Source organism: Wolffia australiana, chromosome 12 (genome assembly GCF_029677425.1).
Source record: "Wolffia australiana isolate 7733 chromosome 12, ASM2967742v1".
Lineage (NCBI taxonomy): Eukaryota > Viridiplantae > Streptophyta > Magnoliopsida > Alismatales > Araceae > Wolffia > Wolffia australiana.
Genome location: NC_135846.1, coordinates 14,235,306 through 14,259,958, shown reverse-complemented (window position 1 = coordinate 14,259,958; position 24,653 = coordinate 14,235,306). Strand labels below are relative to the sequence as shown.

The following is a 24,653-nucleotide window of genomic DNA, read 5'->3' as shown; positions in this document are numbered from 1 at the left end:
TCCCCTCCTTGGCCAAACTTCCCTTTATTCACCTTTTCCCAAAACGTCTTCATTTATTTGAGCTTCTTGACTCCAGGCTGTCACGTGATGTGGCAACCTTCCTCCTTTTACCTTACGTTCGAGGTAGTGCCTTATCACATATACCTTGAATATAACATGAATATCTTCGTCCAAATCACCATATTTACATGCTATCATGGTTTACATTGAGTCAAAAAGCCTTCACTATGGTTATAGCATTTTATGAATTTTCACATTATTTTATAGATTTTTCACTTTAGGTGCCTAGAAAATTTAATTAAAAACCAATGTATTTATGGACATATTGAATGCATTAATTTTTATGTTGCAATATATTTCCAGTTAGTAGCTCTCTGTGACTCATTTGTGCTTATTTGCCAATGATTGGTCATGCCAAATTTTTTAAAATACATGACTATGGCATCCCCGTTGGTAAAGCCACAATGGTGAATCATTTAATTTTCGTGTTGATTTAGGTCCATAAGAATGATAATACTAATTACTAATACTTCAATATGGTGATACTTACATCTTTATCCCCATGAAATAGGTTTATATTATTGTTATAAAAAAAATTGATTAAATCCATTTTTAGAATTATTTTTTGAGTTTTATGAAATTCTGAAGCATCTTTAGGGATTTTGTGACATCATATTCTGAAAGAATATAAAGTTTTGATGTGGAATTTGATTTTCCTGATTTTTTTTCATATTATATTCATAAATATATTATATTTTTTAGTTGGAATATATATTTATTCATATTTGTGGTATGCCATATTGACAATAAATAGTAATGGTTTTTTAAAATGTAGATGACGATGTGGAAGAATGAAAAAAAGAAGTCATTTTTAGTACAAAAAGAGTTCCCAGGAATGAGGCCGGCGGTTTTCAACAAATCAAGTTTTTAATTCTTTGACTAGTAAAAAAATATATGGCACAGACTGATGTGTCACAAGTCATGTGGCACCACCTATACACCTGACGTGCATGTTTCCATCTTCTATTGGTGTTTATTGAAAATATGTTGAGGTGGTGTGCGCTGATTTGGGGCCACATCACGTCTTCTTTTTTAAAAAATGACATGAGGGCGCTGATGAGGATAAGAAGAGATAAATCTTTGGATTGAATTAACAATTGGGAATCATCTAAATTCTGGGTTTGATACCTAAAAATTTAGAAGGCCAATGAAGCTGAAAATTTGAGAGTAGCTTCCTATTTCTCTTCTGTATCATCCATAAGTTTAGATATAGAAATTGAGCACCCGATCTTTCTAAAAAAAATCTTTAAACTCAATTCCTCCAAGAGAGGAAGATTGAACGAGAACATCTTGATCCTGGCGAAACATAGGATCTAAGGTTATTCTCTTGCCTTATGTTTGTCCATTTTTAACGCATTCACTTAGGTAGATAATATCCATTTCATCATTACTACCCACAAGTATCCATCATCATCTACCACCTATCTCACATATCATCTACTCTCATGATCACGTCCGTTGTTTCCTTCTCTATTCACCAACTAAACCCTAAACCACTATCTTTCTCCATCTCAGTCCTCACTCATCCCCTACGTTAACCACTTTCATCACTATGTCTCATCCCCTCATATGCATTCCATCTTGTCTTCAAAACCTCAATTAAATCGTAAACCAGAATTTAAATATTTTTTCTTATCATTTCCCCTTATTCATCATCTTTTATTATCATCACCTCATCACGTCTTATTCTATCCCACTCGCTCATTTTCACTTGCTTCCTTCACATACCACTATCTACCACTCATGATAATACTTGTCTTATTATTATTAGAGAGTTGTGATCCCAATTTCATCTGACCATCTTCATCTTATCGTTACCTATTATCCTGTACGTATTCCTTCTCATCCTCTTAAAATAAACAAATCAAGAGAGTTATCCCCTTAAAATTTAGTTTGGTTACATGTGGAGATGACTCGTACTCATCCGCTAACTTGTACATTGACATGTGTATGTCTAAAAATGCGTTGGACTTTGTGTATTTATTATTGAATGTAACTAATGCTGGGCTGATGCCTATCATTCACCTGAGATGATGATTAGCTCATGGCAATCAATGGCCACAATCCAAAAAAATCAAATTGGGACATGTGGCAGAGTAGATTTAGTCAAATGGTTTCCATTTAGGCCAAGCGAATTATCAAATCACTACATTGAGATATGATATAACATATACTATAACTAAATTATTTTAGTTAACTCCATAGCCAAGTCAAACATTGAATTATTTTATTTTATAAAAAAATAAATATCAAAATATCTACAACGACTGGATTATTATTCTAAAAAAATATTAAAAATTTAATAATACTTTAAAAATCATAAAATATATTCTATGAGTTATGAAATTAATTTCATCATCAAATAAATTTCAGAAACGTCTTTAAAGTACCATAAATACAAGAAAAGGCAGAATTTCATTCTATACATGCATTAATTCATTTTAAGCTTAAATAACATGCATTTATGATCATTTTCCTGAAGATAAGCGAATATAAACATAAAGTTACTTTTAAAAGACTTTTCTTCTGACTATGACCATTTACTATTTCTACTATTTTGAAAAATTTCATAAAACTTCCTAAAACTTGGATTTTCATAAAAATCTCCTAACATAAAGTATATTGACAAGCCATTTTAAAATCTTGTGTGTGTAGCTTTCTAGGATGATGAATAAGTCTAATTAAAAAATATATTAGCCCGATAAGCTTTTTTGGTTAACCTCATTAATTAATTAAGGATCAATCTTACTCAATTTATAGAATGATTTTACAGGCTATGGGTTACCTAGATATAGCTTGTACTCTAGAAATTACAAATGAGTTTTTTATGCTCCTGAAAACATATAATTTACAGCATTACTTTCATAAATATATAATTTTTATTTCCACTAAAATAATTATGATTGCCTGTTATCACAGTAAAAATGAAATAAATTTGTCTTTAGTATATTATCATGAATTTTCCTCATTTTTTATGGATTTTTGTTGAAATTATTAAGAGGAAAAGATGAAGAAAAGGGCTCTGAATAGTTTTTGCAGACAAAAATCTCCAATTTCATTAACATTTTTGGTATTTTTACATGTCTTAGAAGAATAGAGGGCTTTTTTGCAATTTTTCATGTGAAATAGGTGAGATAATAAGGTGATTGAGAAGTGGAAGGGCATATATCCAAATATTTCTAGCACTGGTGTCATAATAAAACTGCGCAAAAGTGGAGAGAGAGAAACCTTAAAGGATCTAATGCCTTAGATTGCTCTAGATTCAAACCTTGATATCTGAAGATCCAGCAGTCAAAATAGGAGAGATAATGAAGGTGATTGAGAAGTGGAGGGGCATGTATCCAAATATTTTTATGACCAATGTAAAAATAAAACTGTGCAAAAGCAGAGGGATTTTTGCAGATTCAATGCCTTAGATTGCTCCACATTCAATTCTTCATATCTGAAGATACAATTGTCGGATTGAGCTCAAATTTTGAGGGCCAGTTATTTATCATATTCTCTTTCCATCCTTGCAGATAGATTGACCAGTATAGTCTTAAAAATAAATAAATCAAGGGAAACCTAAGGGCAAAAGTGTAATTATCTCACCCCTCTACACTAGGTACAAATTTGTGGTTTCCTTTCTCTTTTTCATTCTTGGATGCTCCATGATAAGCTCAATTTTTGGTAGTTTTTTACTGGTTATTTGGCGGTTAAATCGTGTGAGGATTGGGCTTATACAACAAATTTATAACCTCACAACCTTAGGGTAAGTGGGGTGTCGATCCACAGGGAGCAAAGAAAACAGCAATGAATTTCTTCCGGTTCTATCTGTAATTTCAGGTCTCTATATTCAAGTGTAGAGCTTAGCTAAATTATCTTCAGTTAAAACCACAGAGATTTCTTTAGACAGCTTAAGTTTCCACAGAAAAAGCGTGTGCAATCATGCCCAGATAGGTTCAATGAATTACTGGTTATATATGGTTTGCAGGCGCCCAGATCTAACAACCGATTTCCTTCCTACAGGTCTTCGCCTGTGGTTCAGGCAATTCTGCAAACACTCGAGGGGCGTGCGCGTGAGGGTGACCTGTGCACCGCTACTGCTGTGCAAGGGTGAGGTTCGCACGGGGTAATAGCAGCGTGCAGGCACCCTTGCGCGCAGGAAAGGCGTTGCGGGCTCTCGTGCTCGCACTCGGTTCCTGCTGCGCGCAGGGCTTTTGCGCGCAAGCAAGTCTTGCGCGTAGCTGCTTGTGCGTGCGATTGCTTGTGCGCAGGTCTTCTGCGCGCAAGCAAGTCTTGCGCGCAACTACTTGCGCTCAGCCTACCCTACGCGTGGGGCACTTGTGCGCGGGCAAGCCTGCGCACAGTTTCTTGTGCGCAGATGAGGCTGCGCACAACTGCTGGCGCTTAGAGCTGATGCCCTCGCACTACAGTCTAGCAACTGTAGGAGGGCTCCTCCACGCAGATTGCTGAGGAATTATTGAGTGTGCAGGCTATCTTCAAGACTTGTGACTGTTGATTGATGAGCAAGCTTAAGAGTGATAAAAATGCAAGAATTCAAGAACAATACTGAACAGAAAATTTAGAGTAACAGATGAACAACTGTGGTTGGAACCTGCTGAAGACACAACTTGTGCTCTCCAACCCAACACAGATTGTCTCATAAGGGAGAAGAGGGAACACTAAAACCAAAACAATCACACCTCCTTGTGTCACGCCCTTCCGGCAAGGAGATGATCTTCTTGGCCTGGCTATGCCTCAGCTTGTCTCTCTCCCAGCTCCAATGCTCAGCAGCTCTTGGAGGGTCTGCAGAAATCCTTCCTCTCCAAGCCTAGCTTCCTTGAGAGAAGTTCTGGACAACCTACAATGAACTCTTAAGAGAGTATTTATAGGTTTCTCTTAAAACATGCCCCGGGGGCATTTTTGGAATTTTCTTCTTCCTGATTTCTCGCCAGCTCCCCCTGATCCATTTCGTCTTCCTTTGGCTGCCTTACTCTATTTCTGAACTCATTAATCAAAATTGTCAGATATAATCCACTTGATTCAAAGAATCAAGTGGGGTTAGTAAATTTATAAAACAATGCATATGGATGGCAACCAACATGAATTAGATGGATACAATTGATGGTTTTATGCTCAAAAAGTCTAAACATTTGATGACGTATTGATAGTCATCAAACACCCCCCAACTTAGATCATTACTAGTCCCTTAGTAATGAAATGCAAGCGAGAATAGATGATGATCTCTAGTTGACTTTCAGCTTTTGATAACTTTGGCTCATACTCTTATCAAGGAGTGTCTTCATCAATTGAGCTTGACCAATTAAGGGAGAATCCTAAGGATCTATTTCAGCCCTTCTACCGCAACTAGGTGCACTTCTGACTTACGGAGTACATATAATAATTACATAATATATATGGAGTAAGGTTGAGTCAACACCCCAAGCGCACTACTGAACGAGGCGTAGAGAGCGGTACTAATGCTGGCTCAATACTAACGGCTATACTAGCATCGGCTCAAACACATGGGAGACAGCTTTTCCACCTTTATTTTCGATTACATTTTCTGCTTGTTGGTCATTTTTCGATGACAATCAACTTTAATTTCAATGATGCAAGCTTATGCTTGTTTTGCTCAATGCAGCTTATACTTTGCACTTTGATGGCGCTTATCCACTACCCATGTGCCGTCCTTAATAGACTGGCAGCTTATTCCCCCGAAGAGGTTTTGTATCCCTCTTGGTTCAGGGAGATTCACTCACGTCAATAATAATAGTGCCATTGAGCCAACACTCGCCCTACTCTCCACTAAAGCTAAAAATTTCATGCATGTAAGTGCTAACTCAACCCGAGGTGGATGGCAAGATGAGAGAGATATGGGGATAAGATGTGTGAATTGTGGATAGTAAGAATCATTTTTGCACCTAGCTAGGCCTATTTCACCTAGGGTCCCCTAAATGGCCAGTCTTTCAACTCTAACACCCTTGAAAAGAGCCCTATTGTCGTGCTTATCATTGTGTGAGTATCGCCTAAGATCATCGAATATCCATGGTTTGGTTGATGCAAAAGGAAAAAATTTTGATGGATGACAGAGCAGTTATGCATGCGACGTTATTCCCCATAAAAGGCATGTTCCTACATGACGAGAAGTAAAATGGAGTAAGGGAAATAAAGACCAAACCAGGAGATGGAGAGCGGCGACCGGCGTTTGAGTTGTCCACTTGCGGTGTAGGTGAGCTAGGAGAGGGACAGCTGCACATGATGACGCAAAGAAAAATGAAGAAAACAAAGGCAGAACGGAATAACAAGATATGTAAAATAAGGAAACAAACAAAGATACTAGTCAGATCATGCTGCTATCATTCGGTGGTTTCTCTAGAGGGATATTCACGGGGCCTTGTAGATCTTCCTCTTATAAATAAGGTTTGAGCCTTTGTCCATTAACAGTGAATTGTTTTTGAGACGTAGGATCTAGAATTGTGACAGCTCCATTCTCAAAAACTTTTTAAACAATGAAGGGGCCATCCCACCTAGTTTTCAATTTTCCTGGAAAGAGTTTTAACCTAGAGTTGTAAAGCCACACTTTCTGGTTTTCTACAAAGGCTCTTCTCCTCAAGCTTTTATCATGAAACATTTTCATTTTGGCTTTATAAATCCTTGAATTTTCATAAGCCTCATTTCGTAGTTCTTCCAATTCATTCAACTGAAGAAGTCTTTGTTTGCCGGCTTGATCTAAATCCAAATTGAGTTTTCTAATGGCCCAAAGGGCCTTGTGTTCTAACTCAAGAGGTAGGTGGCATGCCTTCCCAAAGATAAGTCGAAATGGGGACATTCCTAGAGGGGTTTTGTAGGCTGTTCTATAGGCCCATAATGCCTCGTCTAGTTTCCTAGACCAATCCTTGCCATCGGGACACACTATCTTCCTCAAGATTTTCTTGACTTCCCTATTGCACAGTTCCACTTAACCATTAGCTTGAGGGTGATATGGGGTAGTGACTCGATGGTGGACACCAAACTTCTTTAGGAGGTTTCTAAAGTTATAATTTGTGAAATGAGATCCTCCATCACTAATAATGGCTCGTGGGCATCCATATCTATAGAAAATATTCTTTTCAATGAAATTGGTCACTACCTTACTATCATTGGTTTTTGAGGGAATGGCCTCTACCCATTTGGACACATAGTCGACTGCCATCAAAATATATTCATGTCCATGGGAGTTAGGAAAAGGACCCATAAAATCAATTCCCCATAGATCAAAGATCTCTACTTCTAGGATGGGTTGAAAAGGCATTCGGTCCTTCTTATTCATGTTAATGGAGGCTTGACAAGCTAGACAGTTATTATAAAATTTCTGGGCATCTTGAAATAGAGTCGGCCAAAAGAAACCAGATTCAACAATTTTATGTGCTGTTACCTTAGATGAGTAGTGTCTCCCTCCTGGTTTTGCATGGCAGAATTCCAAGACGCTTTGTTGTTCGCTGTCGGGAACGCACAGTCGCAAAATTTGATCTTGCCCTTGGTGAAACAGCTCCTGATGCCGGACGTCGTCTCAACGGCGTCCGACCGTCACCGAAGGAAGGAACTCGGTGTCTTATTGCTAACTAATCGGGTTACGTCCACGACGTCAACCGATGGATATGCGGAGAACAGAAATATATGTATGGCGATGGCGGGGCGATGATTCTACAACGGTACGTGCAATGCGCCGACAATCTACGAGAGCCAACCCGGAGCGGGGACGGGGTCGCCGAGCTGGGTTGGTCCAGCCCTCCAAGTCGTCCGAGGTGTGTCGATGGCGCGCACGCCGTCGAATGGGGTAACTCCCACTGGAATGCTCACACGCGTCGGGCGTCGACTTCGTACGGACAGGTAAGGCGCTCGTCTTTGTTTCGTCGTTCTCTCAATCTGTCCCACTCACCTATCTAACCCGGCGCGGTGGAGGCAATCTGAAAGAATACTGGCGGAAATAAATGGCGTAAAGAGGCTAGGAAAGCAGAGTACGCCGTCGCGCTGGCGGCGGGATTTTCGCACCAACTGGTTCGGAGGAAGGGAGTTGTCGGGTGCGCCGGAGGTTGACTGGTGCGGAGGCGATTGTGCGCAGTCAGCGCGGGCGTCGCGAGAGATGTGGTCGACGGTGGTGGGCGCGCGTCGGCGGCGGCGCGCGCGGTCAGCGCGGCGGCGGCGTCGCGGCGGCGGCGGCGGCGGCGCGGCAGCAGCGGCAGCGCGGCGGCGGCAGCGCGCGGCGCAGCGGCGGCGCGCGGCGCAGCGTGGCGATGGCGCGCGGCGGCGGCGCGGCGGCGGCGGCGCGCAGCGCGGCGGCGGCGCGGCGGCGCGCGGCGGCGCGGCGGCAAGCGCGGCAGCGCGGCGGCGGCAGCGCGCGCGCGGCGATGGCGCGCGCGGCGCGGCACGCGGCCGGCACGGCGCGCGGCGCGTGGCGCCAGCGCGCGTGGCGCGGCGGCGCAGCGAGCGCGCGTGGCGGCGCGCGCAGCGGGCGGCGTCGGCGTGGCGTAGCGGCGCGGCAGCGCGGCGCGCGTCGGGCGTGGCGGCGGCGGCGTAGCGGCGCGGCGCGGCGGCGTGGCTGGCGCGGCGCGCGGCGGCGTGCGCGCGGCGGCGGCGGCGCGGCAGCGGCGGCGCGGCGGTGGCGGCGGCTGCCCTTCCTCTTTCCTATCCCCTTCTCCTCTTCCTCCCCTCTTCTTCCTTCTCCTCTTCTTCTTCCTTCTTCTCTTCTTCTTCCTTCTTCTATTCTTCTCCACGACCTGACCCTTCTTCTCAAAATACCATTCTTCAAAATTTAGGTCAAAGTAAGGGGAAGCGCCCACCTCTTCCCCTTATATATGGGTGAAGATAGGCCCTTCCTTAAGTCCAAAAACAACAAAACAAACAAGGAAAGGAAAGGAAATAATGAAAACGGGCTTGTCAGGCCCAACATAAAGAGGGGGGGGTGAAAGAGTTCCTCATATGGATCCTTCCCCGCTACACGACAACACGATAAAACCGAAAAGCTATAGAATAAGGTAACCGAAGGTGTCGGTGTGCTCCGGTGGTCGGCGTCCGCGTCATGCCGAGTAACGGAATGCGGAATCCCGTGTTGCTGCGGCGGCTCGCCGTGGTGGCTGGACTCGTCTCGGTGGCGAGCTGGGTAGTGCCGGCTCCTCGGGTGCTGGGTCGGGGAAGTCCTGCTGCTCCTCTGCTGCTGGCTCGATAACGTCCGGTGGTGACGCGCCATCAGCTCCGGGTCTTCCCAAAAATAAAATCTTGCATCCTTCAGCAGCTTCTTCCTCTCGTGGGATGTCCAACCTGTAGGGATTTTTCCTGAAACAAGGAAGTTGACAATGTGTGCATACCAAGGAACCGATGTTCCTTGTGCGGTTAGAACATGCTCGTCAGGAAATGCATCATTTACTAATTCAGGTTGGGTGCCTACTATTCGGGAGAGGTGATCTGCCACTACATTCTCACACCCTCTCTTATCCTTAATCTCTAAATCAAACTCTTGTAGCAAGAGCATCCATCTAATGAGTCTAGGTTTAGCCTCCTTCTTTGCTAACAAATATCTTATAGCTGCATGATCAGAAAAAACTGTAATTTTGCTACCTAACAAGTAAGACCTAAACTTTTCTAATGCAAAGATAATAGCCAGCAGTTCCTTTTCAGTGGTAGTGTAATTCAATTGCGCATCAACCAAGGTCCTGCTGGCGTAGTAGATGACCACGGGTTTCTTGTCGATTCTTTGACCTAACATGCCCCTACAGCAAAATCAGAAGCATCACACATTAGTTCAAAAGGAAGGGTCCAATCGGGCCCTTGCAAAATAGGCGCATTCACCAAAGCTTCTTTCAACATATAAAATGCATTTTTAGCTTCTAGTGTTAGTTCAAAATCATTATTCTTAGACGATAAAAGATTCGTGAGAGGTTTATAAATTTTAGCAAAGTCTAAAATAAAGCGTCTATAGAAACCCGCATGGCCGAGGAAACCCCTAAGGGTTTTTAGGTTGGTTGGAGGTGGAAGGTCCTGGATGATTTCGATCTTGGCCTTGTCCACTTCCAATCCACGGCTGCTTACTATGTGGCCCATCACCACTCCCTCCTGCACCATGAAATGAGATTTTTCCCAACTTAGTACGAGGTTGGACTCAATGCACCTCTTTAATACTTTGGTGAGGCTTAGGAGGCAGTTTTCAAAGGTAGATCCAAATACAGAAAAATCGTCCATAAAGATTTCTAAACACTCTCCCGCTAAATCGGAGAAGAGTGCATTCATGCATCGTTGGAATGTGGCAGGTGCATTACATAGCCCGAAGGGCATACGCCTAAAGGCATATGTCCCTACCGGACTCGTGAAGGTCGTTTTCTCTTGATCTTCAGGATGAATATTCACTTGGTTGTATCCTGAATAACCATCAAGAAAACAGAAGTATTGCTGCCCCGATAGTTTTTCTAGTATTTGATCCATGAAGGGTAGTGGATAGTGATCTTTCTTGGTCGCCTTGTTTAATTTTCTATAATCAATACACACCCTCCATCCTGTGGTTAACCTCTTCTGCACCTCTTCTCCTTTCTCATTAATCTCTACAGTCACTCCTGACTTCTTAGGAACCATGTGCACCGGGCTCACCCATCTACTATCGGAAATCGCGTATATGACACCGGCATTGAACCACTTTAGGATTTCCTTCTCAAGGACTTCTCTCATATGAGGATTAAGCCTTCTTTGATGCTCTCTACAAGGCTTAGCTTCTTCTTCCTCAGAATCTCTATTTTCTTCAATCCCCTTTATTGTTTAAAAACCCTATATTAAGTATTGTCCTTATCAGATTACATTTCTGATTCTGGATCTTCTTTAGAGGATGAAGTTGAATTAAGTGAGTATCTATATTCTTTAAGGATCTACCCTTTTTATCTAGAAAGGAAATCAATAGAGATCATCCTTATATAATCTTGGAGATCTGAGCTTCCCTGAAAATCATATCTAATCATGATTAAATCTATTAAAACTCCATTCCAAATAGCTTGAGTTAAATCCTTGAACTCTGCTTTTCTGTTGACAACCCCTCTACTCATCATGTATAAGTTGACTAGAGGGTGCATTATAGATACTATTGTATAAGTTCATTACAAACAGCTATAGTAATTAATCTGGTTAATTATAATTAAATTCAGCTTATCAGCTCCCAGGGAACTTTCATCATCAATGTTTATGCATAGTACATTAATAGCATGAGATGCCTAAATGAACGAGGGTATGGTCAACTATAATAATCGTCATTTCAGTGAGTATTAATGCCTGAAAAATTATTTGAGAAAATATTTGATGGCACACGCCATCAAAAGTCGTCATCGATGTCATCCGTGCTACGCGCCCTCGACGTCGAAGACTGGGTGAAGCTGCTCAAGTTACCCTTTCCATTTTCTCGTCTCTCTCTCTCTCGTGTTTTTTTTCCGTTCTCGTCCGTCCCATTTTCATCGTGTCTCATCCCGTTTGCAATGTCTTTCGTCCGTCCGTGGTTTGCCATTGAGGGGGATGGGCTTCTCTCTAACCCCTCCCCCCTTGCCTCTCCCCTTTTCCTCTTCTTATTCCCCTTTAATTTCCCCCTTTTTATCTTCTTTGTTTTCTTCTATGTTGTAAGGGGCAGCCCATTTATAAGGGCTCCCCAAATGGACCCTTTAAGGCCCACTTAGGGGCCCATTGCGCCCCCCCCTTATATAAGGGAGGAGATGAGCGCCTTAAGTTCTTAGACCAGAGATTAACGAAGAAGAAAGTTTGTTTTGTTTCTGGTCTCCCCTCCTTCCATCGATAGAAGATCAACAGAGGGGGGAGAGGAGACGAGAACGTTGAAATAGCCCTGGTAAGGAGCCCGTCGCCAGGAGGTAGGAGGGGTCGCACGACCTCTCCCCCCCCCACTTCTATCACTCCGCGTTTCCTCCGACCGGGTTTTCCTTTTCCGCGGGCAAATTCCTCATGGCCCCTATTTCGATCACGACATCCGCCTTCCTACACCGCAAGAGGAAGAACCCGTCGGGACGTGAGATAAGGGGGGAACCTAACGATTTCCCCCTTCCTCTCTCATCCTGTTCTTCCCCTCCCGACCCTCTGCCATGGGAAAATTCCCGCGACCGAGGTTCAAAACCGCGGGGCCGAATTCCCGAAGACGCAGTTCAACGGCTGCCCCAACGTGGCTGCCCTCCCGCCGCGATGCACGGGGTTCGCGACCTGGCACCGCCGGGCAAATTTGGGGTCCGATTGGGATCCCTCCGTGCCTTGAAGACCTCCATGCTGCCTCCCTCCCGTGCGCTGCGAGTTTTTTTCTGCCGGCTCCTGCCTGGAAGACTTTTCTTCATATCTGGTTCAACCGACGCATTCGCTCCGCCCTTGAGGGGATTTATACCTCTTTGCGGACGGCCGGTGAATGCCAGCAAGCGGGCTGCTGAACGCAGCCTTACCGGGTCAGGGTGCAGACCTTGGAAGCTTGAGTGGCTTATCGCCAGCTTGCCACGGTTTGGCTGCCTCTGGCCTCCGAGCGCTGCCGGGTTCCCCACTCTCGCACGTGAAGGAGCATTGCCGCTCGCCCGGCTTCACGGCTCGCCCTGGGCTGACCTGCGCATGTTAGCTGACCGAGCTGCATCACCACCGTGGATGCTCCAGCATCTCCTCTCTTCTCCAACCTTTATATAGAGCTCCAGCACCGACTTTGCTCGCGGAGCTGCCGTGACCTCTCTGGCACCCCTTCATCGAACCCGCTCCGACCGCCAACCGTCGACAACTCTTTGCACCATGAGCCACGCTGTCGAGGTACGCCGTACTCTCCCGTCGCTTGTTTATTTACTTCTTGCAGTGTATTTTTCATCCCGACTCCAACGCGCTCGGGCTAGGTAGGTGAGAGAGGTTAAACGAGAGAAAACTGCGTCTTTGAGTGTCTCACCAGTACGGACGAGTACGTCCGTACCGTGCGAGCCCTACGGATAGATTCCGTTCGGCCGTAGATGCCTTTGTCGCTCCGACGAGGTTCGAGAGGCCACCGTTGCCATCACCCGACGACCCGCCCAAGCTAGGAGCTCGACGCCTCCCTCGAGTCGGGGCCTGCATGTACGACACATAGGACACCCATTTATTGCATCATAGTTACATCGACCCGTTAGGGTTTGATCCGTCGGACGACAACACCGTCGACGTTCGATACTATCATTCCTTATCGGCACCGAGCCATCATACTCGTTGTCGACCGGACAACGTCCTAGACGTTGTCCGACATCAATATTCTTTGATATTGCCACTACCTAGGGTAGGGATTCAACTACATATTCTTTCTTGAATCCATTTCCTCTTATAGATGGGATGGATGACCCCATCTTGATGAAACACTGACTTTCATGGAGTTCTAGCTGAATATTCGATAGAACATATTTGAACCTTGCTTCAGGAAACTAGAACATTAGCGCAAGTCGCATAGTCATTCAATATAATTTACACACCCATAAATTAACCTAATTTTCACCAGGTATAATGAAAACTAGGATTATTTATAAATGAATCTTTCAAGTCTTTATCCACATATATCACTAAAGATAACATCTAATTGAGCATCAAAGAGGAAGTATTGTAACAATATTGGATTCAAGAATGGCTAAAAAATATAGAAATAAATATTACTAATTTTCAAGGTAGGTTGAATTTTTTTATTGCATAAAAATTATTTTCATTGATTTCCATCATCATTTGATTGATGGGGAAACTTTCGTGTTAGTATTTTTATTCTACAAGTTTGGCCTCCCTAATCTCTTCTTGAAAGCAGATCTTGCAGAATAAGTTTTAAAGTGTAGGCTTCTTCTCCCTTTGTAAAAAATACAGCATGAAAAAATGGTCTGATTGTGTTGTCTAATATGAATTCAGACAGCATATGTTAATGAAATAATCCTGACTAGTTATGAATATGTACATATATGTGCTCTAAAGGATGATTTTCACCGTCATTTGATCTCATGTGACTTGTGACTAGTTTCTTAGTTTCTGGAGATTGAGTTTTATTATATGTAGGAAAAGTGGGTTCTCTCTCAAGGGCTCATGATCTACTTTAGGACTTAGAAATTCTAAGGTGCAAAATAATGCATGCAAGCAAATACATAGGGAATAGAAGGTGTGTGTCACACGAGTAGGGGTGGTAGTCATCGGTAAAAATAAAAAAGTAGGGCATGCCACATAGTAGAACATTTTACGAGTGGAAAATCTAGGACTTATACCATGTTTATGAAGAACTATATATTAAATATTAAGTGAATGTTGGTTTATGTAGAGAGGAAGATGCTATTATTTAGTGACATAATCCTAAAGACCATGATAGACCTAATAGACCTAATAGGCCAAAGAGGCCTAGCCGCCTAGGCTATGAAAGGGCATCCTAGATGAAGGCAAGCCCTACGGGAGTACTGAATATAAGTTACATCAGCTGTGATTGTTGGGTTATGGAGATTTAATTGATTGCTTTAAATCAAATTTATGCAGCAGAAGATGCTAAAATCAATATACAAAATGAGTTCTACCCTCTGACTTTATATTGGGAAGAGTTTCTCCAAGCCTTTAATGTGTCATGTGTCTAGACTTATCCACATGATGAATTTGATGATGGATCTTTTGTGATTCTTCTCCCACTCTTCTTAAACATCTATAGATCTTTCACAATAAAATCTCACTAATGGTCTTGGTAGAATGAGAGCAAAATAATAAAATGGATGGCGAGGGGTGCCCAAGGGTGGTTGGCATGGGTGCCTAAAGGGGGTGCCCCATTATTTTCACCTATTCTGGAGATTTTTCATAAAAGTCCTTACACCTTAAGTATATCCACCAACATCCATATAGTCTAGATAATAATTTAAAGAGTCCAATGTCATTTATTGGCCAATAATATTAATCAATTATATCTACATAGATTAACTACGGATCAATTTGAATTGTCCATCCATGTGAGACTTCTCAATGACTTAGGGTTTGGTTAATCATCACACACTAAACCGCCATTCTAGTTAGTACTAATACGTAACACATATACTTATATAATGTCTTCTCCAATATTTCCGCTGCCCTAGCCAGGGATTTAATGTATGTTCTTCCTCAAGTTTATCTCTTTGTATATTGAGGACAGACTATCCCATCTTTACCACTCAATCACCTTTGTGTACTTCTTTCTATTTATAAGATAATGATGATTTGGATTACATAATTAGGGATTCATAAGTTGTACTCAAAATATGTATGTCCATCCACAAGATCTCCTTGGCATCTCAGGTAAAGGAACTACTTATGCAACCATGGCATAAATCAACAAGATCATGTATTCACAGATTCATACAAATCAATGTATTGAAATCTTTTCCCAAAGTTTACCGACTATCTTTCCTATTGTATCTCTATACTAATAACCGCAGGATCAGCCATACGTATTATATATTTTGGTCATATAGTGTTATTTTGGTACTTTCATTATAAACATGACAGATGAATAATAATGAATACATATTTATTTGACTGCACTTAAAATAACAATGAACTGTGATTGAATCAGCGGCCACACAATATCCATCAATGCCTGCATGGGGTTGCCTTGTAGTGGCTTAAGTGATGACTGATAAATGTTTATTTTCTTTGGCTTTTGAATGGTTGTGCAGGAATTCTTGAGGTCTCATGAACTTTTGCGGAAGGGATTGGAGCATACTAAAGTAGAGAGAAGACACAAAACTTGTGTTATTCTACTAGTTCTAAGCCAATTGAAGTTCTATTGAAGAATCTTTGGTTCAGCCTCCTAACGTTCCTCTTCGAATACATGCTTTAACAAGAATGATTTGATGGAAATGATCGAAATGATGGGATTATACATGGCTGGAAAAACAATCACACATTCATTATCTTGTTCATGTCCATTAATACAATGTATTCATTATACTGCACATATTGATGTATTCATTATGCTTATAATGAAGTTCATGAATACATGATCACATTTAGCGATTTACGATGAGATTGTAATATCAAGATCACTAGTATTTAAGTGTGTGTTCTAAATATTCCTATTTTAAGGACACTCGAAGGACATCAAAGTATCCAGATAAAATAACACTATCTAGCCTCAGTTAAATGATAAGTATGACAGGTCATATAACCATTAGTGTGGAGACACCAAGGACAAATACTATGTACTCTTTCATGGAAGAAGTTCACTAAATTGATTAGCATGAATCCCTTAATGGTATATATCAAACTTTTAATCAGGCTGATTCACGTCACTGTTGCCTAAGAGATCCATAGACGTCTTGTGGATGGATGGCTGTAGTTTGACTATGACAGATAAGTTCCTAATCATGGAATTCAAAATAATCTTAGTACGAGTGCATCAAGAAGTTCACAAAGATTATTGATTGTTCACTATGGGATCGTCCACCCTTGGTATAAGAAAATATAGCTCAAGGAAGATATTGCAATGAAGTCCTTGGCTAAGGCAATAAAATATCAAAGAAGAGTTCTCTGATAATTTTTGGATGAATTAGCACTAGCTCAAATGACTAATTAGGGTTTCACAGTTTAACATACCTTAAGTTATCATAGGAGTTTGAAGTGGATAACGGACTACGAGTACATGGTTATTAATGGCAGATAGGTTACATGAGTGAGTAGATATGCACACGGTGTAGCTTAGCACACGCTGTGGGCTAGAGACTCAAATTATTAAATAAGTTAAATAACATTTTTGCTAATATATATGAATTAAACCACTTTTACAACCTTAAATTAATTTGAGGTTAGTAGGCCAGTAACATTGTTAACTAGACTAATACATGGCCCTAGAGTGTCACCCACAAATAGACTTTTAGATGTCGTAAGATATACATGAAGGTTGGGGTTTCTATGAATTAAGCCACTTATTTTAAATAGGGAAAGGCCCTCAATGAATTTCAACTAGACCAGAATCATTTAGGACCCTCCCCTTTCTTCTCCCTTCTCTCCTTGGCTCATCTCCGTTCCGATGTGGTCTATATTGACGCGTTATATTCATAAACTATAATAAAACCTCAAATTAATTTAAGGATTAACACTAATTATTCCACCTTTTACAACCATTCACCAACTATAGTAAAAGTATACCTCTTATCATCACGTACAAAGCCACTAACACATATAAGATGATCTCACAACTTTTAGAAAAGTCCATTTGTAGAAGATCTTCAAACTAATGGTATTGAAATGTGGATATATGGATAAATGTGGTGGGATATGTGGAAAGTAGATAATACACAGAGTGAGATGATTCTAAATTAGACACCACCACTGGAAAAACAATCAACAACTGAGTGCATAGGGATAGGATTCCAAAAAAAGGGGAAAACACACCACCTTTCAGGTCACTACAGCATAAGATTTCCTAGTCACATCAAATGATGGTGACGATGAAGATGATGCAGGTGGCACAAGCATTACGAGTGATACTGGTGGCATTAGTGATTGTGTCGATCATACTAGTGGTGGGGTATATTTTTTCGGTGATGGTCTCATATGGCTTAAGTGATACAAAAAATCTTGTGATGGCGTTAGTGGTGTAGGTAGACCAAGTTTCCTCTGTGCTACACAAATGGCTTCTAATGATACATCAAATCTCAAAAGTTATTTTGAACCAATATCCTTCAGGATGACATAATATGGTTACTTACACATAGGGAAGTGGGATAGAGGTGGAGGGGATACTTACACATAGAGAAGGTCATGGTATTTGATAACATGAAATTATGGGTTTATAATATGGTTTTATACCTCATTTTTACCATTTAGTATTAGATTTTAACTTGCATTGACCATTTAGAGATAAAATGATAAAGTTATGATTCATTTTCCAAAGCTATATTTTATGTGTTTTATTGCCTTTTGAGACTAACCCCACTAAACTCCTAAGAGTACAATGGATTCCTCACATCTTCTTGGTGTTTTATTTGAGATACAGGACTTAGGTAAATAAATGATGAATTTGGGATACAAGTACGAGGAATAGAAAAGCCCACACCAAAGCTTAGATAATAAAAATATGCCGAATACATAAGAAGCCCACTCTTGAAGCCCATTCAAAGCTCTTTCAGAACCGGGTCAACGAAAGGCAAGAATTGTGGAACTAACTAATAATTTGAAATGGAAAAACCTTTTTTCAATTAAAGAGGAGGGAATGTAGACACAGCTAGAATTAAAGTATTCCTAGCCCTCCAAACTCTTGGAATTAAATTAAATGGATGTTGAGAGATAGGGATCTTCTATTGAAACTCTTCTCTCCTCTCTTTGTATCTCATCTAGGATTTCAGCTCCAAATTTTTTTGAAGGCCAAATAAAAAATATTGCATTGATCTATTCTTGTTCTACAAGAGTGTGGGGGAGAGATTTCAAGTGTGATCTAGATTCTTACAGAAAACATATGACTTGACACTTGGAGGAAGTGGCATTTTGTGTGAATTCCAGAATGTTTGATTTAAATTGTCTGAGAAGAGTGAGAGAGGTAGAGTGTGAGACTGAGAAGAGTGAGAAAGGTAGAGTGTGAAAGAGTGAGAGAGTAAGAGAGGGAAGAAAGAGAGTGGGCGAGAGACAATGAGAGAGTGAGAAATAAGACACTTCTTCCCGCAATCACACTCCCTCCCTCTCTCACACAAACACACACAACCTCTCTCTCTTCATCTATCCCTTATCAAACAACACATCTTCAAGAGTGGCACGCGGAAAAAAGTGAGAAGAAAAACGGATATATTAAAAGAGTTATAGAGGGGAGACAGTTATAAGGAAATCACGAGAGAGCGAGGTTGAATGAGAGTTTCAGAGAGATATAGAAGGAGGGAGTGAGAAACGAATGAGGATGAGACAATGATGGAGATAGATAAAGAGAGAACGAGAAATGAACTAGGAGTAAATATTGAGAGAGAAGGAGAGAGCGAGAAGGATGAGAGATTTAGAGAGATAGAGAGGGAGACAAGACAGTGGATTTCTATAATATAATACTAATATTATGCTAATTAAGTTCTCTAAATTTCTATAATATAATACTAATATTAGTGATATTAATTATGCTAAATAAGTTCGACGTGCGAAACCGAACCGAGTGTTCGATCAGGTCTAAAAAGGTTGACGACCAGTCTGAGTGAAACAACAGCCAAGGTGTTGTGTGTATCAGTTGTCTCGCTCCATATTTTGTTGTGTTTGTGCTGTCAAGTGGCTCCCATGGGCTTTAAAGGACAACAGATCTGTTTCACCAGGACACTTTTTTCCCTCATAAACATGGTGTGAGGGTTGGCTTGTTAGGAGTTCTAGAAGCGTCCGGAATTATCTAGATTTTTCTCGACTTCTAGAATATTCTAGATGCTTCTAGAACCTTCAAGGTTATTTCAGAGCCTTCTTGATGCTTCTAAACTTTTATGGACTCCTCTTGACTATTCTTGAAGCTAATGGATCTTTTTAGAAGCTTGTGGGTCTTCCTCGATGTTCTAGAAAGTTGTGGAAACCTTCTAGAGAGGGAGGTTTCAAGAAGCTTCCAAGGAGCTTTATAAAAGGAGGTGTCTACCTCATCTTGTGGTGAGGAATTCTGAGATTTCTGGCGGAGTTATGGAAGGAATTCGTGAGAGCATCCTGTGAGAAACCTTGGAGGGTTCAAGCTTAGCTAATTGGAGAATTGGAGAACAATTGGGGACAACATAGCATCTTGGAAAGAGGCTTTTGGTAGGAGGTGACACCAAGTGTGTATCTTCTTGTTGGTTATCCCTTTGGTGAACTTTTTCTGTTTTCTCCATTTTTACTTGATGTTTTGGACCTCTATTGTGAACACTTATTATCCCGTTCAAGAAGGTTATTTTCTCCAAATCAGTGTGTGGGTTATTTTCTCTATTGTGAACACTTATTGTTTACTCTCATCCCTATACTCGTGGTGGTTTATTGAGCTTGGTTGGATACATAAAAAATTTTGGGCTCCATCAAGTTAAGAGATCCTCAACACATTGTCACAACAATAACCTTATCAAAAAAACATCAAATTACAACACCATCCATTCCATTGAATTGTAATTATTTACAATGGTTACAAAAAATGATGAACAGTTGAAAGATATATAATAAAAATTACAAATCAGTTGCGATAACAAGCGAATGAATGAATTTATCTGTTTGGTATTAAAATACACTAGTTGAAGTTAAAGAATAGAAAGAATGTTCTTCCCAACGGAGACCAATGAGCTGTTTTAGCGAGCCGCGTCCCCTGTGCTTGTTGCTAACTTTCTATGAATGTCGGAGTCCATGCCTCAGTGCCGCTTCCCAGACAACATCAATCTGGTCAACGTCAATGGCTCCAACTTCGTGGTGTGTCCATCCCTCAAGAAAGTGGACGACGCCTCCGGCGTGGCAAGCGTGAATGACTTCTCTATCCAGCTTGTACTGTGAAGAAAGATGTACGCGAGTTTGTCACTTCTCCACCCTCAAAAGAGTTGTCATTTCTCACAAATTGTTAGAGGCCGGAAAGTTACCTCACACATGCCCAGACCCTGCACGTCTTCGGGGAGCCTCACGGCAGCAAGCTTGCCGTAGGTGTAATCCCTGCGGAACTCAAAGACAGGAGGCACAACATACTGGGGGAAGTGGGTGCCAGCCGGCGCCAACTGTTGCTCCTTGTAGCTTAGCCACTTGCCCACGATCCATGTCTGTTCCAATGCAAACAAGAATTAACTTCTCGCCGTTGCATAGATAGAAAATAAATTTACTTTAGATGATTTAAAAGGGCATGTGGAACTACCTTGCAGTTTTGTGCTGCCTGATACTTGGTGACTTGCACCAAATAGTGCTGCAACTCCGGAGGTGCTTCCCTCTGGATTCTCTGGAACCTCTCCACCGAGGCAGTCAACATCTGCAAGTACGAAAAGAGACTCATGTTATGCCCATGGATAAAGGGATAGTCGAGGCGCACAACGGATGTAGATAAGGTATATATTGTGTCCATGTGTTTTGAAACATAGTGAAAGAGAGAATGTTTACCAAGACGCGGATTCTCCGGCGGCAGAGGTAGAGTGCAATGGCGCGTCCAAGTTTGGAGGTAGCGCCAGTGAGGAAGACTTCGCTGACATCGTTCGGTATCTCGTTGATGATGACGGCGGCGGTAAGCGTGTTACCGTGCACAACTCTGACTCGCAGCTCCGGGTGCTTCTTCACGTAAAGTGTCCCTCCTCCATTTAAAGACTCATTCTGCACAGTTGTCAAAATCTTATCAGCCCTCGCGCTTTATACCCCATTCAACCTTCCGACTATGAAAAACTGGATTCTCGATGGAGCCAAAAGGAGAGATGGAACCTACTTTATTCAATGCGGCGAGGCTGAGGACCTTGACGCCCAGCCGATCTGCCCTCAAAATGGCGTGCTCAATCTGCGCGTTGATCCCATCTTTGGCCCACGGAAGGAAGTACTGCAGAAAAGATGTTTCAATTAGGGACATTGAAATCATACAGGTTACAGAAATTACTGAAATGTTTCCAGAAAGGTTTTTTGTAGAAGAAATATGTTAAGTCGCAGATGGGCGGCTAGAAGTAGAACCCAGATCTGTACCTGGAAGCTGAAGCGCGGAACAAGCCAGATCTGGTGCAGGCGGCCGCGAAGGTTGTGGAAGGAGACGAGGAAGGTCTTGGAAAAGGCCCACATACAGATCATGACGACAAACGCGACGGGCCACAGGGGAAGAACGAGCAGGTTCGTGACATAAGCGTGGGAGGCGTAGCTCCGGAAGACGAAGGGCGAGTGCATCGACGAAACCACGTCCACGGCATGCAGCAGAAACACGAATCCGGGCACATCCTCGTTCTTCACTGTGGTCACAACAGGGATTTCACTGCTTGAGGTTCTTGCAAGTTTTACAGCGATAATGATCGAATAGATAATCGAGCAAATATCGCGTACCTTTGCAGATCCTCTCGTGTTCTTCCCAGGACTTGGGGTTGAGGGTGCTGCCCAGCAAGTCGAATATCGGCATGAAGAGGCATAAGTTACTGTCGTGCTCCTTGTGATGAAGCGTGTGGTATCTGAACCCATTCGTTATTGTCGTCAGAAACATCATCATAATCAATAAGACTCTTTTGGGGATTTGAGGATAACACTTACGTAGGGGTCGCGAGAAGGTATCTGAGGAAGGGGATACGCTGAAAGAGGCCGCTGGGGAGGACCTCCACGTTGCTGTGAAGCATGGCTCTGAGAAAGTCGAAGCCCAGGACGTACCCGTAAACTAGGGCTATGGAGCCATGCCCCATCCAGAAACTACACAAATGGGGCATCCCCTGGACTGCGCTCAGCACCAGGTGCTCCACTGGGGTCGCCAGTCCAGCTGCATCATTGGATGGAGACCGTTAAAAGAGAGATCAGGCGAGAGAGCAGGCAGCAAATGGGGAAGATGGGTGAAGAAACAGGGTGAAAATAACAATTATAGGAGAGAATGATTCACCTGTGTGAGACTGGGGAACAGGGACGGAGTGGTGGAGGGAGTGATTGCGATGGAATAGAAAACCGGTGTGGAATAGTCTGTGGGAGAAATAAAACAGCGTCTCCGAGACCGTCATGTGGACCAGAAGCGCGTCGAGGAGCCCCTTGGCGTTCCATAGAGGAAGGCTGTCCGCCGAGGGGAAGACGTAGTGTGCACCCGCACCGATAAACGCTTGCAGGAGTAAGAAGTTGTCCCTGCGATTTTTCATAACATCGCCAATCTCAGTTAGATAAAAATCACAAGTTATAAAAGGCAGAGATGGAACCAGAGGATTTCCCGATTAACATAGGAAAAGAGAGAGCGAGCTGTACCAGTGCCATTCCTTGTCGATTTGCTTGAAGTCAACGCCCTCCTTAACGATGCGGCGGTTGCGCGTGAGGAAGAGCATGTTGCTAAAGGAACACCATAAGGTGTGGATGAGGCCACGTAGAGCGCAGAGGAGGAGGATGTGCACCCACCAGCTGGGCGTGGCACCCTCCCAAGGCCTCGTATTGAGGGCCTTTGCCAACAGTGGTCTGTAAAGAACGTACTGAGCAAGCCAAAGCAGAGCGGAAAAATGCAGCGTTAGGTTCATCGAGGGAGAAAAGGAAAATAGATCGATAGGTAGATTTATGGAAACGGCGAATTAGAGATACAAGACAGAACAGTTACCTTGTAGGACCCGAGGTATTCCCAAGGATAGGAGGAGAGGGGAGCTTCCATGTTCCTCAGGCCTGACTGCCTCTCTTTTCCTATGGCGTGTTGAAAGGAAAGACTGAAGGGTTCTAAACGAGTCCCTTCGAGCGTTCTCCACTTCAGCTTTGTTGCGACTTGTGAGTTGAAGGCAAAGGACCTTTACTCATATAAGGGTTCTAAACAGTCCAGGAACGCGTCATTCTCTCTCTCTCTCTCTCTCTCTCTTTCTCTCTCATATGGTCGTCAAATTAGTATTTGCTCATTAGATAATCACGTGGATTGCATTGAATGGAGACGGCGAACCTTCCCCCTCTCTATTTCTCTTTAATACCATCTACATCTGATATTTCTTTGCAAATTTACGGTCAATGAAAAATGCACGGAAATAGAGCAAGATATAGACGGCGCTCCGACTACGCTGCGATATAACGCGTCATAATCTACAGAATGACGATGCCTTTACTATAAATTTGAAGGATTTATTTAGAGCTCTGGCGCCAGTCAGTGGTCTACCAAGTCACCATTCTGTTACGTGGAAGTAGGGTACAACTGGTTGGACGGATTGTTTATCTCGTCTTAAATAAGCCAGCATCGAGTTTCAATGTTCCCGCTGGTTCATGAGCATCAGTGCACCAGCCTTCGCAAGCGCCTATGCGCACATACGTGCCTTTGTGTTCCCGCTGGTTCATGAGCATCAGTGCCACTGCACATCCCTGTGCAAATGCACACACCATCCTGTGTGTCCCGACACCTCTGAGCGTGTCTGCATGGCCCCTACACACCCTCGTCACCGTGTGTTGCCAACCTGGTCCTCTTAGCGGGCAATCAACAATTCGAGCCCTCACGTCGTGCCTCTTGCATGGATTCGACCTGCTTCCAATTCTAATCCTAACTTCTGCGTGACATTCATATCTACACTACCATGGACGACGGTCCCAGCCCACACGGGTTCTATCGTTTCCCTTTATTGGCAGCTAAGATTACTTCTTTTAGTGCTGTTGACATGTGTTCCCATTACCGTTGAATTCATTGCAGTTGTGATAGGATTAGCCACCCACAATTGAGAGAGTTAGGTTAATTCCTTGTGATACGGCTAGACCTTAATGTAGAGGTTTGGACGCCACCGGGTAGTAATAACACCTCTTATTAATTAATCATCTAGTTGGTCCAAAGGGACATTGAGGAATCTGATTTTTATTAATCAAACTCCGTCACTTTCATTTGTCGCCTGAATTTGTAAGTGCTGCCGAGTATTAATTCATTGACTTCACGAGACCATTTGATTGTTATTTTTGCGTCATTGACCAACCTTCATTTCCCTTGTGTTGTAACATGTGCTGATCGATCCCAGCCACATCATGTTACATCAGATAGTCTATTGCTATATGAGGATAAAATATTCAAAGTATAATTC

The 24,653-nt window shown here is 42.6% G+C and overlaps 1 protein-coding gene across 1 annotated transcript; it reads right to left on the bottom strand.

Annotated features, from left to right (window-relative positions):
* Positions 1–20,084: 20,084 nt before the first annotated feature.
* LOC144710688 (very-long-chain aldehyde decarbonylase GL1-1-like) lies at positions 20,085–23,400 on the bottom strand. The gene is made up of 11 exons (XM_078584518.1): positions 23,216–23,400; positions 22,876–23,093; positions 22,526–22,758; positions 22,189–22,408; positions 21,988–22,109; positions 21,640–21,896; positions 21,392–21,499; positions 21,076–21,282; positions 20,837–20,947; positions 20,571–20,744; positions 20,085–20,481 (listed from the first exon to the last, which is right to left on the bottom strand). The coding sequence occupies exons 1-11, from the start codon at positions 23,264–23,266 to the stop codon at positions 20,326–20,328; spliced, it is 1,857 nt and encodes a 618-aa protein (XP_078440644.1). The 5' UTR covers positions 23,267–23,400; the 3' UTR covers positions 20,085–20,325.
* Between the last annotated feature and the right edge of the window lie 1,253 nt (positions 23,401–24,653).